Source organism: Setaria italica, chromosome IV (assembly GCF_000263155.2).
Source record: "Setaria italica strain Yugu1 chromosome IV, Setaria_italica_v2.0, whole genome shotgun sequence".
Lineage (NCBI taxonomy): Eukaryota > Viridiplantae > Streptophyta > Magnoliopsida > Poales > Poaceae > Setaria > Setaria italica.
The window spans coordinates 233,206-251,348 of record NC_028453.1 but is presented as its reverse complement, the minus strand read 5'-3'; the positions used below and the strand labels follow the sequence as shown (position 1 = coordinate 251,348).

The 18,143-nt window shown below is 43.8% G+C and overlaps 3 protein-coding genes and 1 long non-coding RNA gene across 5 annotated transcripts in view; 2 read left to right on the top strand and 2 right to left on the bottom strand.

The window, feature by feature from the left end:
• The first annotated feature begins 3,204 nt into the window (after window positions 1–3,204).
• Window positions 3,205–8,143, top strand: LOC101765394 (NAC domain-containing protein 105). Its single transcript, XM_004964221.2, has 5 exons — window positions 3,205–3,681; window positions 3,845–4,051; window positions 5,712–5,931; window positions 6,060–6,346; window positions 7,272–8,143. Exons 3-5 carry the CDS (start codon window positions 5,751–5,753, stop codon window positions 7,821–7,823), a joined length of 1,020 nt encoding a protein of 339 aa, XP_004964278.1. The 5' UTR covers window positions 3,205–3,681; window positions 3,845–4,051; window positions 5,712–5,750; the 3' UTR covers window positions 7,824–8,143.
• On the bottom strand, window positions 6,499–10,335 carry LOC111256951. Its single transcript, XR_002677217.1, has 2 exons — window positions 10,020–10,335; window positions 6,499–6,755 (listed from the first exon to the last, which is right to left on the bottom strand). It is a non-coding gene; the product is annotated as an uncharacterized LOC111256951 (long non-coding RNA).
• A 4,024-nt stretch (window positions 10,336–14,359) lies between these two features.
• Window positions 14,360–16,260, bottom strand: LOC101765000 (NADH dehydrogenase (ubiquinone) complex I, assembly factor 6). The gene is made up of 2 exons (XM_004964220.2): window positions 16,172–16,260; window positions 14,360–15,596 (listed from the first exon to the last, which is right to left on the bottom strand). The coding sequence occupies exon 2, from the start codon at window positions 15,581–15,583 to the stop codon at window positions 14,675–14,677; it is 909 nt and encodes a 302-aa protein (XP_004964277.1). The 5' UTR covers window positions 15,584–15,596; window positions 16,172–16,260; the 3' UTR covers window positions 14,360–14,674.
• A 173-nt stretch (window positions 16,261–16,433) lies between these two features.
• Window positions 16,434–18,143, top strand: part of LOC101764585 — a 5,727-nt gene continuing 4,017 nt past the window's right edge. The window contains exons 1-4 of one of the 2 annotated variants that reach the window (XM_004964219.3): window positions 16,434–16,905; window positions 17,023–17,271; window positions 17,363–17,542; window positions 17,626–17,761. In XM_004964219.3, the coding sequence (XP_004964276.1) occupies window positions 16,514–16,905; window positions 17,023–17,271; window positions 17,363–17,542; window positions 17,626–17,761 (957 nt within the window). In that variant the 5' untranslated portion in view covers window positions 16,434–16,513. The remainder of the gene's footprint in view (window positions 16,906–17,022; window positions 17,272–17,362; window positions 17,543–17,625; window positions 17,762–18,143) is intronic. The other variant, XM_012845614.2, reaches the window with a different exon arrangement.

Genomic DNA, 18,143 nt, shown 5'->3' with positions numbered 1-18,143 from the left:
GTGTGTAGGACACGATCGAGAAAAAAAAAAGAGAACGAAGAGTGAGAATGCCAAACCAAAGCAATATAATTTATAGATGATCCAAGAGAGGCTCAATACGCGCAATGCAGCAGGAGCAAGTAAATATATAAAAAAAATTGCGGTCACTCCTTAAAAAAATGACATTTCGTCCACTTTCTTAGTACCGGTCACATTTTGATCCGGTACAATATTAGTACCGGGTCCAAATTTGGGACACCCAGAAGCCTAACATTAGCACCGGGTTCAAATTTGGGACAGCCATAGGCTTTTTAGTACCGGATCGTAACACCACCCGGTACTAAAGGTGGTGTCCCTTTAGTATCGGGTGGTGTTACGACCTGATACTAAAAGATCTACCACTTGGTACTAAAGGCCCTCCACGAGTTACTTTAAAACGAAAGCATATCTACTTCCATCACATGTGCTGCGTAGGTGGGATGGCAAGGAAGCCTTGCATGAGGTTTGAGATCATGGGTTTAAATCCTACAGACCGTGTACGATGCGAGGCTTTGTTTTTTATGTAAAACAAGTTAGTACCAGTTAATGTTTCCCACGGACCGTTTCCCACATACCGTTTCCCACAGACCGTGTACGATACAAGGCTTTGTTTTTTTACGTAAAACAAGTTAGTACCGGTTAATGTTACCACGATAATTTGATCGGTAATCCCCGGTAGTGGGTGTGCAGCAGGAGTGAGGCTAATCATCGAGTGAAGCTCACGCCTGCGCCTCCATGCCCCTCTCTATCGCTGCAATGGATGGATCGGAGCCACCAACTTTTCAGCAAAAGCCAAAACTGTATTCTCGCACACACCTCTCTGCCTCCGCCGGCCTTTAGAACACGAGACCCGGCCTTTCCGTAGAAAGCTTTCCCCATCTTCCATGATCTAGATTTCACCACTTCTAGTTTCTTAATTAAGTAGAAAGCTAGGATTAATTGCATATGCATGGTCCAAAGGGTCCAACCCTAACCAACTACGACCTACTTTCCAAATCGTTTTGCCTTTTCTATATTCATAGATATTATTATGCACTTAAAAATACACTATATCTAGATGCATAGTAATATAAAAAAGTTAAAACGACCTACAATTTGGAACATAAGGACTACTAGCTATGACAAATCCAAAGAGAAACAATACGATCGACGCCGATCTAAATAGATAGCTGTGATATATCATATTCCTGATCTCCTACTACTCGAACTTGATTGATCTCTGTCTGTATATGCACATAATGCACCACTAATGATACAAGACACATGAACCCTAATCATGCAATGTGATATATACATATAGCTGCTATAGGCCAGGACAGGGACATTATTATTATTGTTATAGATCTCCACTACTCGTTCCTAATTAATAAGCTTCACCCACACATATCCAGCACTACACATATATATACTTTGAGAGGTATGATACACATAATGATGCAATAATCCTGTCCAGCTTACATCGAAACACAAGAAAAATACATCTACCTACACTACTAGGGTAATAGCCTTTCGTCCAGCACCTTAGTACCGGTTGCAATTGGACCCGGTACTATGTGAGCATTAGTACCGAGCCTAACGGATAGTTCCCGAGATGCCCCCCGTGACCCCCTTTAGTACCGGGTGGGGGCTCCACTCGGTACTAAAGGTCACCCATTAGTACCGGATGCACCCGGTACTAAAGGCCCTCAGGCACTCTCCACCCGGTACTAAAGGGATCATGCGGTACCTTATCCTCGTGTCTCCCACACTTCTCCTCTCTCTGCGTCTCTTCCCCTCTGGCTGTCCCGGCCCCGTGAGTGAGCAGGAGGTGGGAGGGTGGTGGGGTCGGCAGGTGAGCGGAGGGAGGGTGGCGGTGGGCCCAGCGGGTAGGGAGGTGGGGGAGGCGGTGCGGGCGGGAGGAGGCGCATGGTGGGGTGGGATTTCTTTTCTTTTTTTAATACCCCTTTAGTACCGGTACTAAAGGCCCCCATTTAGTACCGGACTAGCAATACCGGTTGCGAAACCGATACTAAAGGGGATTCCCAACCGGTATAGAAGGCCATTTCCCTAGTAGTGCTATCTTCTACTCCGCCGATTCGATCCTCTTGCATTGAACATATGCACTCAAACCAAGACAAGTCTTGATGGGAAGAAAACTATATATGATCCAACTACTAAAAGTTATTAAAGTGGAATTACTACAAGAAAATTAAGCATTCGTCCAATGCGTCAGTACCGGACGGCTTTTGATCTGGTACTAACCCGCAGAATTAGTACCATGCCTAAATTTTTGATCCTTAGAGGCCTTTTAATACCGGGCCAAAACACCACCCGATACTAAATGTAAAACCATCTCTTTCGGCGTTCAGACTACCCATCATGTACATGTCATTATTATCTTATACAAGGACTATCTTTTCTTAATTTGCTTGTTACATCTCCGAGGTAGCTAAACACCTTTACAGCAGGTTGGAAATTAACACGGTCACGTCAAACCCAAGCAAAATCAGGGATGGACCTCATTTCGCCGATGGAAGGCCTTGGAAGATTGAGGCAAAATATATGGATGGCCAATCATCGAAATTCCCAATTTACTCTACATTTGAAAAGCAAAACCCTAGTTAGCTAAACATATATATAATCTAATTAGTCTCGATGCTGCTAGCCTGCCTCGTAATTACTACTCCATCCAAAAACATAGCTGCTTTTAGGTTTGCCTGAAGTGAAACATTTTATTGTTGACCAAAAAACTCTAAAAATAATTTATTTTAAATTAAAAATTTAAATGTCATGATAGTTAGTTTCACGATGAAAAATGTACTTTACCTTTACGATCTTTTTGCTGTCCACAATCAAAGTTAAAAATGTTTGACTTAGAACAAACCTATAATTCAACATTCAACACTATATATACATCAAAAGGATTTTTGGAGGAAGATGATCGATCAAGTGATGAGCCGAGTTGAGTGAAGTACTAGGACAGATATTCTTTCAAGGGGGGAAAGGAAAAGGAGGAAGGCAGAAAAGAATGCGATGATGGGAAGGAAGAAGGAATGATGGCACGAGGCAGTGGATGGGGGATTTGTTTGGTGCTGGTCGGCCGGGCTGAGCTTTAGTTTTGCGTGTGGGGAGGAGGGTCCCACACGTCGAGGCCGGGACTAGACAAAGTGAAGGTCGCTGTTCTTCTACGTCTCCCCAGCCCGGCCTCCACGCAGCACCTCCATCGCCATCCTGCCGCCTGCCTGCTTCTCTCTCTCTCTCTCTCCTCCCCTTTCACCGCCGTACCCTAGCTAGCTATCTGCTAACTGCTGCTCTTCTTCCCCGATCGATCGATCATCATCATCTCTCTCTCAGCTTGTTGATTGCACATGCCTTTGATGGATCGATCGATATTCACGGCGGCCATAGATTGCTTGTGAGCTCGATCGCTTCGATCCATCCGTTTCTTTAACTCTCATCTCAGGTCTCCCCTTGATTGGTTTCTTTATATCAACATTTATTCACATACCATCAATCCCGTTCTGCATTTATTTTGATATATCGTCAAAACCCCGTTCGTCCCCGTTTCCCGTTCCCCTCCCTTCCTACCTCCCCGATCCCTCTCTCTGAGCTAGGCCAGCCAAGGAAGAGGAACAAGAGGGTTTGCATGCAGATCGATGAACTCTTGCATGATGCTATAGCAAGGTAGGTATCATACCTCATGCTGCATACCGTCTAAACTTGAGTTTCATCCATCTCTACTTAGCTTGTTGTGCTTTCTTCCTTTCATTTCTTGTGCTGATCCTATCCTCTTGTTGTTGTACGTACGTGTATCTATCTGTGACATTCTTCTTGGGATCTGAACCAGATAATGACCTAGAGAGAGAAAGAGGGAAGGAGAGAGAATACACATAGAGCAAACAAGACAGGGAGAAGGAAGATCGAAAAAGGTTCTTCATTCCTGTCTCCTGGCTCTACCTACTATAGCTGGAGCTAGCAAAAGCTAGATCTTCTGCATTTCTACAAGGTTTCGTCACATCTCTCTGATTCGGATTCCAACTAAGATCAAAGAAAGGTATATATATACAGCTCTCTCTCTCTCTCTCTCTTCTTGATCTTATGCATGGCACTTTCATGTTTTGGATCTCTGGGTTGCATTCAGGCGTATATAAAGACCTACATTTAGTAAGAACCCTAGATAGGACTATATATACGGTTTGATACGATATTAGAGATGTTCCATTTGAATATGAGATGTTCTTGACCGCAAGAAAGTCACGGAGCGTCTTCTCTCTCTCACTCTCTCAAGCAAGCAAGCAATCGATTCAACATCAAAATTTTAATTAATGCAAATTAAACCTGTTTATAATAACATACAAGCTAAGAAACACGCACAAAAATTATGTTCATAACATACATACAGTGTTGCAAATGATTTTGTCTTCTAGAGATAAATCCAGAAGGGCCAGATTATCAAGCTTTTGCACGATTAATACCAGTTATCTTCAGTAGTAGAATACAAGTATGAATATGCAAATGATTTTCTTACTTTATCAAGCAACTAAATAAACCCTGCCTCTTTTGGGCATGTGGTTATGCTACACAATTTCTTTCTGTGCAAAAGGATTTGTCAACCCTTTTTCTAGCTAGAGTTTTATTTCACAATTCCCTCTCCCAATGTGCCTTTATTATACTGGATGGTGTCGGCAAGATGGTACTGTACACATATATATGGACAACATATATAGTCTCTACAGAAGGAAAAAAAAATGCATACATATACTATATTCTCTTATGAAGGATAATCATACATGCCACAAGCACTTTTACATTTGCAAGTCATAAGTCTGCATCAGTACTTACTAACGTAAAACGCAATGAACCGCAATTAAGCGACCAAGAACATATATACTCCAGTTGAAATTAATCAAATATCGTCCTTCCTATATCGTTCGGAACGAAAAAAATGATGGTTAATTACTTAGACATCACAAGGTAGGCTAGCACATATGATCATAGGACAGGCACGCAACGCGTGAGTACCACACTTTAGTGGGAGACCCCATTGCAATGGGCCGGGCGGGGGTGAAATACACTATATATATGCACATCATACATGTATGTATGTATGTATGTATGTATGTATGTACGTACGTAGAGAGAGAGAGAGAGAGAGAGAGAGAGAGAGAGAGAGAGAGAGAGAGAGAGAGAGAGAGAGAGAGAGGCCAGCCAGCCAGCCAGCCTGCCTGCACTAGGGAGGGCCTGCAGGACATGTATGATGAGAGAAACTTTCAGCAGCAGCAGCAGCAGGGAAACATTCCACAAAGAGTAATGAGTGGTGATGCTCGGCTGCTGAGCACCACATACATCACATGCATGCGTTGAGGTCATTAGTGCATGCGTCACTACTGCAAATGATCATGCTTGCTTCGAGTATTACTTTTTATCTGTCCATGATCGCATGCGTCCTCGATCCGCTTGCATTGCTAGGTTAAAACTATGATGGTACGCATACGCATTCATCTCGATTGCACTACCCTGGCAGGATGAGTGCCGCTGGGTCTAATAGATCTGATAGCTAGCTAGTATAGATATATCGATCTTGATACAAATTAAAAGATGCATGCATGCATGGTCTGAGATCTCTCTAGCTAGCTTATTACATATTACTTTTTATGTATGTTATTACATATATATTACTTCTAATAATCTATCTTTATACATATTAATTTCAGATCGATCAATATAATAGATCTCGTCGACCGATACGATAGATGGGTATGAGCAGCACACAAGCACAGACGCAGCAGCTAGTTCCTCCAGGTTTTCGGTTCCACCCGACCGATGAAGAGCTCGTGGACTACTACCTCAGGAAGAAGGTGGCCTCCAGAAGGATCGACCTCAACGTCATCAAAGATGTCGATCTTTACAAGATAGAGCCATGGGATCTCCAAGGTCAGTCGTCGTTAACTTACGAATGTTTCTTCATTCGATCGATGTATATATTCTCAGCTACTTGCTGATCGATCGAGTGTCTGTACATGTCTGACATATATACATTCATCCACAATTATTGGTTGCAGACAAGTGCAGGCTGGGAGGACCTGGAGAGGAGGAGCAGAACGAGTGGTACTTCTTCAGTCACAAGGACAAGAAATACCCAACGGGCACCCGGACCAACCGGGCCACCGCGGCCGGGTTTTGGAAGGCCACCGGCAGGGACAAGCCGATCTACGCCAACAAGCAGCGGCAGCTGGTGGGCATGAGGAAGACGCTGGTGTACTACAAGGGCAGGGCTCCCAACGGCCATAAGTCAGACTGGATAATGCACGAGTACCGCCTTGAAACCAATGAGAATGGCCCTCCGCAGGCAAGCACTCTCTCCATCTTATTTACTACTCCCTCCGTTCTGTTCTTAAATATATATATGACGTCTAGGACAAGCAAATTAGTTCAAGCTTGTCCTAAATGTCATATATTTAAGGACGGAGATAGTAACTATGAGTATTCCAAACAAAAGGTAAATAATGTCCAAATCAAACGTTGAATAATTGAAGTTTCTCATTCGATGATAAAATGATACAAGCAATTAATGTGTTTCAAAAGACATTAATTATATCATGCATGAAGTTCAAAATGGCAATAATCCAAAAATGTCACATTCTCAGTGGTCATTGTGTGTGTCGATTCATCGACTGGTCGACATCCCTCAGTATCAAGCTGATTATCAGCCCTGCATGTGTCGGTTGTCGTCGTTACTCACTGCGACCGGCTTTACCCTGCAGAGATCAGAATATCATGAACAAAAATGACCACTGAGAATATTATTTCCAAGGATACTCTCTACTCATGCTCATTGCATCTCAATGGCCATCCAAAAAATAGAACTGATCTCAAGTCAACATCTCAATGTTCTACAATTTGATATTTCGCCCTTGCTTGCATTGTTATGTTAGTACTTTGTTTCTGCTTTCGTGGATGTGATGCGTCTTGCATGCATTTTTATCGCACGCATTTGGAACATATGGATTTGCTTGTATATAGATCACTATTAGAGTGCTGCGAGTTAGTCAAGAAATACATATTTCGTCGTTAGGATCGCATGAATTGATGACCAAGAATATGTCAGTGTGCCGAAAGGTGGAAGTGCAACACATTATTGCGTGCACCCATGCATGTGTTTCAATCTATTAAGAACCTTGTACTATTTTATATTTAATATGGTCCCTGTTCTCTGATTAGTCACATATACTCCACTAACTACATTTTTCAACATGCACCCGTCTATATTTCAGGAAGAAGGATGGGTAGTATGTAGGGTGTTCAAAAAGAGACTACCAACAACAAGAAGAGAATCAGACCATGATGCACCATGCTGGTATGTTGATGAAGATGGACCCTTCATGCATGACCTTAACTCTCCCATGAGCAGAATGCCGCCACATCACAGCATGGCGCAGCTGCAAGAACAGCACCTCCAAATGCTGAACAATACCTACAAGAGGGAACTGAAGCTACAATTCCACATGCCAAGCCATCATGTTCTCAGCACCATTCCTCACGAGCTAGAGAGTCATTCCTTCCATTCTCTGTTGGTCTCACCAGACCATCAAACAAATGTGCATCATGCTCACCAACATGTTCAGCTCATGGAGCATGCAGTCGACCAAGTCACCGATTGGAGAGTTCTGGACAAGTTTGTTGCATCTCAACTTAGTCATGATGCAACAAAGGGTGTAGATTATACTGGTGAGGGAGATATTATTCAGGTCAATGAGAAGCAAGAGGTGGCTACTGACTATGCGTCAACGTCAACATCTAGCAGCCAAGTTGATCCATGGAAGTGATGATGCAATTATTAATCAAACATACTACCTCATATAGAAGTATTATCTTAAGAGTTACAATAATGATGATTATCATAATCGATCAATTGGACAGCTAAGTAATTTGATCTACATAATGACGTGTAAATAAGACCATATATTGAGATGTGTATCAGTGTACTGCTTATTATATCCTTCAGGATGTTGTACTGAATATACTTCATCGCCGTGTTTCTATATGAAATAAGGTCATGGAGAACTTAGATGCTTCATGAATCATGATTTGTAATAGGTGACACTCTTTCAGTTATGTGATAGTAAGCTGCTGGTCTATCAACAAATTAACTCCATAACCATATTTACGTATTTGTATTTTGCTGTGATTCTATATAATGGACTTTTGGCACCACCTTTTCTGTTTAAGTAGAATACTATTATGACAAGTTAGATACTATGGAATTCCTAAAGATTAAAATGCAAAAAGATAAACATCCATTCTAAAGCACAAAACGATGCTTCACTGAATCATCTCATTTATCGCAGTATTCTACTTAAACAGAGTTTAGTTTGCTATGTGAACCATGTTGAAGGTGGACTTTATGAATTAATTTTGAAGAACTTACTCCCCAAAGCTCAGTACACTTGACCAAATATGTATGATATATAAGATGTTCATATGTGGACCACCATATATTTCTAATACTCTAAATCATTTTTCCTAATATAAAAGTAAAAAAGTTCTATCTAGAAAAGTATGTGGAAATATATCAAAGTAACTAGGAAGGTGCGTGTGCAATGCAAGTTAACTGTTGTAATAAATAAAATGTTAATAGAGCAAAAGTTTGGAATGCATGACCGATCATTTTCCTACATGTGGTCCGAAGGATGAGCCATCATTCTTCTCGATCTTATGCAGGGATGTGAATACATATATGAATCCATTCATTTCTACAGCCCTAGGCCCTAGCAGGTGTATCAGCTCATTAACTGATAGTTCCTATTCCATTCTATCTTTTAAGAACACACACAGGATTAATGTTCTAAAAAAGCAGAATACATTTGTCTAATTCTTCTTTTCTAGAAAGAAGGCCATAGGCATGCACGAAAAATAGAGACATGATTTTTATATATGCATGCTGTTTCGTTACATTTCAATATGTTCCAACTAGTTTGCTTGAATAACTTTTTTTTTAAAAAAGTTTGCTCGGATAATATGTGTTCAGGGTGTCAGATCAGCTATATATATGACTTACTGTGGCCTGGTTTGGTTACCTTTGCTTATTTTTAGCACGTGTCACATCAAATGTTTAGATACTAATTAGGAGTATTAAATGTAGACTATTTACAAAACCCATTACATAAGTGGAGGCTAAACGGTGAGACGAATCTATTAAGCCTAATTAGTCCATAATCTGACAATGTGTTGCTACAGTAAACATTTGCTAATGATGGATTAATTAGGTTTAATAGATTTGTCTCGCTGTTTAGCCTCCATCTGTGTAATGAGTTTTGTAAATAGTCTACGTTTAATACTCCTAATTAGTATCTAAACATTCGATGTGACACATGCTAAAAATAAGCAAAGGGAACCAAACGCCCGGTCCCTAGATTATACATGTGCTATTTAATTTAGAGCCTAAACTTCATCCACTATCTGCAATTAATGGGCACATTTTTCAGGCCAGGGTAGTAGTGTCACTGTCATTCGAACTTCTTGGATAACAATACTTGTCGGTTGGCTATGTTCTAATAACACAACACACTAACGATCACATGAACATGAAATCCTATCACAGATCAAACTCTGTCACACAGGTGTGCCCTGGCCTGGAGTAACACACTAAGAAATCAGTGAGGATGTGTAGACCTCCACTACAGTTGTGACTACATGATGCGAAGGACATGATCATAATTGATAAGGCAGAACTGGACAAGAGTAGGCAACTAACGGATACTTCTAGAGAAGGATGCTTAAGCAAGTGATACGGATGGAGAAGATCAAAGGGTGCATGCATATGGAAAAACTTCTCCAGATCATGAACAGATCAGGCCAAAGAAAGAAAACTAACCAAAACGCGATTTCATCATACTTGTAGTAAACAAAGAGATGTCTATCTAGAGGACAGGTAAAAGGTAAAAAAAAATGGCAAGTCCACAAATATTAGGCTATTAACTGATGACGTGAAAGAAAGGGTAATAACAGTAACATTAACTCACCTACCACAGAGAACACGCTGGTGATCATGGCCCAGGGATTATGTGGAGCAAGTGCAAGCCAGATGACAAGATTACAGGAGAGAAAGCTCCGGATAGCGACACCGCCTTAAGGTGGAGTGGTACCAATGCAGGGAACGAAGGGCAATGCATGCTTCCTGGCCGTTGCTTTAAGGGATCAAAGATAGCAAAGCATGCAAATATGGGAGCAGCAAAGAAGACATGTATGCCTCCCACCAACTGATCGAGAGCTTCCGGCTTATATAGTGCAAGAGCCCCACATACAGCTGACCCCAAGCCGGCCATGCAGCAGTGCCGTCCACACACCCTTCAAGCAATGCAATGCAAGCATTAGTACGCATTCCAGTAAAGCAGGGCCTGCATCACCCCTCTCAACTACTACCTAGTTGTTGTGTGTATACTACATGGTATGATCAATGATGGGTACGGACCTGCATGTCAGTGGCTGCAGTCCGAGAGGAAAAAAGGCAACCAGAATATGATAGAATTATTTGCGCGTGTATGAGGTTAAAAAGAAGGTGTGGAAAAGGCAGGGGTGTTGGGAACCAGGCAGGCAGCAACATGCATGCATGAGATCGATGATGGAGGCTGAGATAGATGAGAAGGGGGCATGAAGTGGGTATAATTAAGTAGATAGAGAGGGGGGAGGGTGATGTTTGTTTGTAGAGGAAGATAACATGATGCCTGCGTGAAAGCCCTCATGTGAGACCCCATCATGTCGGCTCGTCGCGCTTCTAAATCTCTAGTTAATCCGCCATACGCTTCTGCAGTTTCCACACTGCATGTGCACAATCATTCATATGACAATCTTATTCCCAGGTGAACAAATAAAAAAAGGAAAATATAGACGCTACGTTACGCATATAGATAGATGCACTTTGAAAGAATGCTCTGGACATGCACATATAGAAACTAAAAGAAAGATACTATGCAACCAAGGGGAAAAGGCTCCTTGTACTTGCCTCATTATTGTGTTCGTTCCACGTTGGAGAAGTATGTATGATGTCATCATGGACCAAGACCCATGATCGAGCTGCCAAATATAACCACAGTATCGATCTATTATTTCCACCAGTTTACTTTTTCCTTACAAGAAAAACGACGATCTTATTGTTCCGCCTATCTCAGAAATTAATCGAATCATTGGGCTGCAAAAGAACAAGACACAGACCACTGAATTCAGATCGAAATTCTTTATAGCCATTCCAGAGAAGCAGGGGCAAATGCTTCACGATCCTATTTATAAATCAGCATATAACTTCACAATTTGCAGAGTTACCAAGCCAAATATATCAAGAATTTAATTCAAGGAATCATGTGAGAAATTAAAGCTCATTTCTATATAAGTCCACAATAAGGAAAAATAATGTCACTCGAAACAGGGGAGGAAAAGTTCAATTCAATCTATCTATTCAATAACTAATGATGTGGTCTATGTTAAGCCAGATGCCCTAGCAAAGTAGCAATCCTTTCCAAATGCTACTTGTTCCTAGTGTTTCAACATTTTTTTATTTCTTTCTGAAACCAATGTTAGTGTTTAACTCTTAACTCCTAAGCTAGTGCTATGTATGATAGAACTCATGAGCATACGGCCCCTCTCATGCACGCCTCCCACCGTTGACCAAGCTGATGAAGTAAAAAATAACAGATTGCAGTGTTACCAAGCCAAATATATCAAGAATTTAATTCAAGGAATCATGTGAGAAATTAAAGTTCATTTCTATGTAAGTCCAAAATAAGGAAAAATAATATCACTCAAAACAGGGGAGGAAAAGTTCAATTCAATCTATCTATTCAATAACTGATAATGTGGTTTATGTTAAGCCAGATGCCCTAGCAAAGTAGCAATCCTTTCCAAATGCTGCTTGTTCCTAGTGTTTCAACATTTTTTTATTTCTTTCTGAAACCAATGTTAGTGTTTAACTCTTATCTCCTAGGCTAGTTCTATGTATGATTGAACTTATGAGCATACGGCCGCTCTCATGCGCACCTCCCACCTTTGACCAAGCTGATGAAGTAAGAAATAACGGATTGCAACCATGCAGGGTCACTTATCATGTAAGAACAGGTATAGTTTTTTTCAATAAAACAAATATGTGTCCTGAAGAAATAAGAAAACTCTTATGTGCTGCATGCCTCATGTGGGAAGAAGTTCTAGAAAGTACTTTGGTTTTGGATTGAGCAACACAGAAACATACAACTAGATATAAATTGCAGAAAATAAGCATGAAACACAGTTCTCATGGTTTCAGATTGAATGACACTAGGTGGCAGGTCCAAACTTGCGTGCTGCTGCTGGGATTGGGAACACCAATCCTACCGCCGACTGCAGTGGCTGCATATGCAACAATGATTGCAGCGTGTCTCTTGCCTGGAATTGATATGGCATGACTAAGATGCACCTGCATGCAGCACTCAGGACCAAGCAAAATACACTCATGAATCGAGTTGGACATAGACCCAGCCACACATGAAGACCATTCCCTAGCCGCAAGCAACCACAGTGAAACAACAATAATGCGGCTAGTTCTGGAGGCAGAAGCAAGCATGCATACGGTGTGGAGCTCACTTGGGGGACAACCTACAAGGGGACAATGCTTCTTCCATCGGTGATTGCTGTTTACTCCACCGGGGACCAGACGCTCAGAAAAAAAGCATAAAGGGCACAAGCAAAAAGGCTATGTTGAGTTGCTTTCAAGCGTCAGCACAGGTGTTTGTCCTTAGTACCTCTTGGAGGTTTGGTACTTCTACTTTTTATTTGACAGTTCCGAGGAGTTTGTTTACCCAGTAATTCCAGCTCAAATGCTGCGAAATCTCCAGTTTCAAGAAAGAAAACGAAGTAAAATAAGAAGCAGAATAGTTCGTGTTTAGTTTTTCACCATGTTTAGCAACAGTGGAGCTCTACTGCAGGTTATTCACTTCAGTATGCGGAATTTATGTTTGGTCATGATCAACGATACTAATCTTGCAGGGAAGCAGGAAGACTAGTTAATTACCATCATTTAAGCAATATGTTCTCATCCATGGCCATATGCAGTTCAAATAACGCTTCAAGAAAACAACCTTGACCAGTCCAGCATCAATATAAAGAATCACCTGACCAATTAATTAGTTCTTTAATATTATCAAGGCTAATGAAGCTGTAAATAGTAAAGAAAAAATATACAGATATTTTCACAAAAATATACTACTCTATCAAATGTTCAAATTATACACAGCAGATCCCAGGAAGGAATGTAATCACACCAGTACTCGAACTATCCAGCCTTGTTTGTCTTTATGGCAATTAGTTCCAGTTGTGAATTACTTGAGAGATTACTGGACGATAGCACGCTAAATGTTAATCAGATCCTATTATTAACAGTTGGTTTTCTTGGTGCCTCTGAGTTCATCTTAGCCAGATAAGAAGCAGTTAAAAAAAGGAACTGCTTTGTTCAAATTGTTTATTCAATTCCAGATCAAGTGTTTAAGAGCAGTTTCAAGATTTGTCAGCATGCACTGCTCATTTCCTAATACTCTCAGAAAGTTAAGCACTTCAGCAGTTATGCTGCGGGACTTTTTGAAACAATTTTCAGTGAACTAGTTACTTGGACATACCTTTGTTGGCTGGTAGTAACGAGCAAAACTGTTAAAATCTGGAACAGTAAAAACCTGCAAGTGAGCAGAAAAGGCTGCAGAGTAGTAAATGATAATCTCCTGTCGTGGAGAAAAAGGACGAAAGCAGAAAAGAGCAGCAAAGAGAAGGGCAGATGTTTTAGGTGGCTGATTAGCGGTAATACACATCAGGTGGCAGGTTTTTACTGCAGCAAGAATAGAGCAAGCACCTAGTTAATTGCAGCTTTGCAAAAGACATACTTAGTGGCTAGCACAAGAAGTCAGAAACTGATCGTTCAACCAACAGGTGGTTCCTTTCGTGATATTGGCATGGTTACCTTAGAAAGATGACGGCAACGAGGTTTTGTTTATGGTTTACGCGGGATTGGTAGGCGAGCTTGTTCACCTCAACCTGGTTAGATAACAAGAGACCCTGACCCTGACGAATCATGTGTGCAAAGGAGGTGTTCCATCCAGATTTTTATGTGTCTTGCAGAGTTTGTTGTTGCAGGCAGCAGAGCAGAGGTTGGAAAGAAACAGAGCGTCCTCCTCCGTCAGCCTACAAGACATCTCATGGCATGGCGGGGGCGGGCATTCGGCGAACAGGTGGTGGATCTCCATTGATACAATACAGCCCTGCAGGCTGTGCAGGCGAGAGACTCCTGTCCTGCTAGGCTGACTCTAATCCTCCTGGAGCCTCAATCAACTAGAAAAATCACAAAACTGCATTCTGTAACATTGTTATCGTTCAAGCAAGCCTTGCTGAGTATAATAATCAATTAGCAAGGCAGTAGAACACAACACGTATTCATCATCTTCATGTAAAAATGGGGTACTGCAAACAACATAAACTTCCCAACAGAGTGTGGGGGATTGTACAGAGCAAGATACAGCAAAATTGCTCAAAGGCGCCCAGTTGGTGCAACTAGCAGGACACTGCTGCTCATCTTCTTACAGCGAAACCATGAGTGCAGCTTTGCTAAATGGAACACAACAAATCTGCAGTTCGTTCCAATTTCCAAGAACAACAATGTTGGCCGGCTTCAGTACTTGTTTCGCCACGCGTACCAGTTAAGCTTCAGCTGATACCACAGGGGAGAGACCCCATGGACTCCCCTTGACACCCGCGAATCAAAGACATTGAACTCGCATCTTCGCAGGGAATCCAGGAGGACCTGGGCCGGCAAGGCCGGAAGGAGCACTGGGATCGCCTCCCTTGGCACAGATGAGGCCAGCTCCCGCGCCTTGAGCAGGTGAGCCTCGGCAACAGATGCAACCTTGAAAACTGCATCAGGCAGCCTCTCATCCATCCTGACCTCCGATCGGCCACCCTCCCGTGTAAGCAGGCCGCACTCCTCGGCGACATTAGCCGGGATATATGGTATCACCCCTTGCTTATTTACATGGTGAGGCAGTGCCTTGAGCAGTAACAAGAGCCCACTGGCTTTGCCGATGTGCGAGGCGGCGTGATCAGCGGCAGTGGACTGTATCCCACCAGCCTGCAGCGTCATGTAAAGGATGGTGGACTGGGTGTCTTCTGCGTACCTCTCCAACTCGGCACTTGTCTCAGGAATGGCACCCTCATCCCGGTTGGCGTCGTTTATCCTTGCCTCCACGGATCTCTTGAGCCAGTGCTTGCTAACCTTGTGGTCTGAGACGACCGAAGAGAGTGCCTGGGCAACTGGGTGCTCAACCAGCTTGTTGGCAAAGACCTTGTCAATCACGTCCTTCCACCAGAGGAGGCGCATGAGGCCAGTCTTAGGGTCAGACACAACGTCCATGGCCTTTGCTGTCTCGACGTTGAAGGCCCGGAAGGTGAACGCAGCCTTGCGCATTGCTGGAGGCAGGTGGAGAAGGCATAGATAGTTGTGGTAGTCATAGCTGCGGACTTGCCTAACGCAGTATGAGAGAGCTGCTTGTAGGCTACTGCTTGCTGCAGGTGCGCGGCTCATGAGTCCTGTAGTCCTGCAGGACAGTGAACACAATTAGATAGATACAGCATATAGAACAGCTAAACAGAACAAGGTGTGCGAAGTTACGGATAAAGGAAACTAACAGGTAACGTGAGTTTTGACCCAAGAAAAGGAATTTCTCAATCCAGCATTCCAGTTTCAGGGGTTACTATTAAACATCTGAAGTTGCAACCAAATTAACATGGCATGACCCCCGGTAATTTGCAAATGATTTGAAGCCCGATGCAAGATAGAAGGGGTAAATCACTGAAGAACAATTTGACATACAAATGGGGCAACTGACATGACATACTCGGTGGGAAGATACAGAGATGGACAAAGTAGCTGCAGATTTAGAGAAGAATGCCTTGGCTGAATCAGTAGCCTAGTCTGGAGGGAGGGAGATGAGGAGGATGGGTTACGCATGAGGCGTAGGAAGCCCAGTAACAAGGGCTCCGTACGGCGGGGAGGGGAGAAGGGGGGACCGCACGGCCTAGGGTAGGGATCCAACGGGCTAGCAAGCGGATGCAGCGCGAGCAACTCTCCAACAGCAGAGAGAGTGAGAGAAGGATCGGAGGAGAAGCGTACCGGTGCGTCGCCGGAGGCGGCGGTCGGGCGGCGGCGGCGGCGATTGCCGAGATCGAGAGAGATGTGTATGGATCTATCTGTTCATTCTGTTGGTGGGTGGGCGGCGGAGTTTGTTGTTAAGTGGGCCGGCTTGCTAACCAATTTGCAAATTCGTCTCGTGTTTGTTGTTACGTGGGCCGGCCCACAGCGCAACGATAAGGCTGCTGGCCCAAAAGGAAAGGAAAAGAAAAGGAAAGGAACCAGCCACGTGGCTCCGGGCGGGGCGGGGCAGGGCGTTATCCGACTAGGCAGGCAGCGGCCACCACCACTCCCGCGAGTTTCTTGCCGGCGGCCGCGGCAGCGATGCTCCTCCTGCGCGCCTGCCCACCCGCCGCCGTGCCGCTCTCCTTCTCCGCCGCTCCGGCGCCTTCCTACAGTTGCCCCTGGCCCTCCTCCTCCACCACCTACACGGCCGCGCGCCGCCCCGCCAACCTCGCCGCCGTCCAGTTCGAGGCCCTCCGCTCCGACTCCGGTCCTTGGGCTGCAGACCAAGGCGTGGCCACCACTGGCGATGGCGACGATATGGGCGATGGCTTGAACGAGGAAGCGGGGCCGGAAAGTGATGGGAAGGGCATCCCTGGCATCTACGTCCCGCGCCAGCGCTACATCGCCATCCCCAAGGCCGCCCTCCTCGACGCCGTCCTCTCCCAGTTCCCCTCCGACGCCGACGCCGCAGACTTCAAGCGCTGCACCAGGTGCGCCTGCTCTGCGCTGCGCTTATAATCACACATTCACACTTCGCTTCGCTTATGGATGGTGCGGACAGACAAGACAAATCCCGAGTAAGCTAGCACTGTGCTTGTCCTGTGCAGATGCTTGGACGCCATCCTTCACGCCGAGCACAAGGGGATGCTCGAGGAGATGCGCACCTCTTACACGCTCACGCAGCGCCACCAGGAGGAGGATCAGACTGACACCTCCGATGTCCAAGCGATCTTCAACGGCAAAGCCTCCTCTGGCCTTTCTGGCATCACCCAAGAGGACGGGACATTGTTCCTCACCAGAAGCTTGGGCTTGAGAACTCTGCTCGGATTGACACCAGACCCTGATTCCAACACCAGGTAATACAAGGGAATTGAATTATTCGTCAGTCTACTTGCCTATTTATATCTAACACAGTAAATTGCTTGAATTATTTCTTGGGGGGAAAAGAGCTGCTTTTGCAACTCAGTTCCAGCGCTCCTTCATGAACCTTCTACGCAATGCTCAGTTTGAAGAGCTCTCTGTGCAAGATCTGCTCTTGACATACGCCCTAAACAGTGACTACCTCTTGACCTTGCCCATTTACGTCGACTGGAAAAAGGCAGCTCAATCCAATGCCATAATATTCAGGTCATCCTTTCCTTCTGCCTTGCTGCCTGATGCACATGCACCAAGTAAACTGCCATGGTAATACTTGTTATCGACTATTTCAGGCGTGGGTATGCAACTGAGAGGCAGAAGGGGCTCCTATTAGTTGAGAAACTCGATTACCTGCAATCAAAACTCTTGCAGAGTATCTTCTTCAGCCTCTCCAAACCCTTGAAAAGGCCAGGGAAATGGCTTAATGAGGTCAGTCAATCTTTCTGTTCTGAGAGGCGCATGTGCTCATGATCATCAACATGTATTCTTGTCGACCTTTCATGCAATTAACCTTAGGGTGCGTTTGGTTGCGAGGACGAAGTGGGACGGGACGGGACGATCCCACTTCGTCCCGCGTTTGGTTGGAGACAGGGGGACGGGGACATCCCTACGAGGGAATATATTCTTATTAGTATATATTACCTACTTTTATTTCCCCCTTCTCTTTATTTTCTTATTCACTATTTCCTTTCTACCCACTCTAATTTACTTCTTATTACTTACCATCTATTTTTATATATCTATTCTCTACTCCTCCACTATTTATTATATTTCTCTTCTTCATGAATACTTTTCTATAACTCTTTTTTAA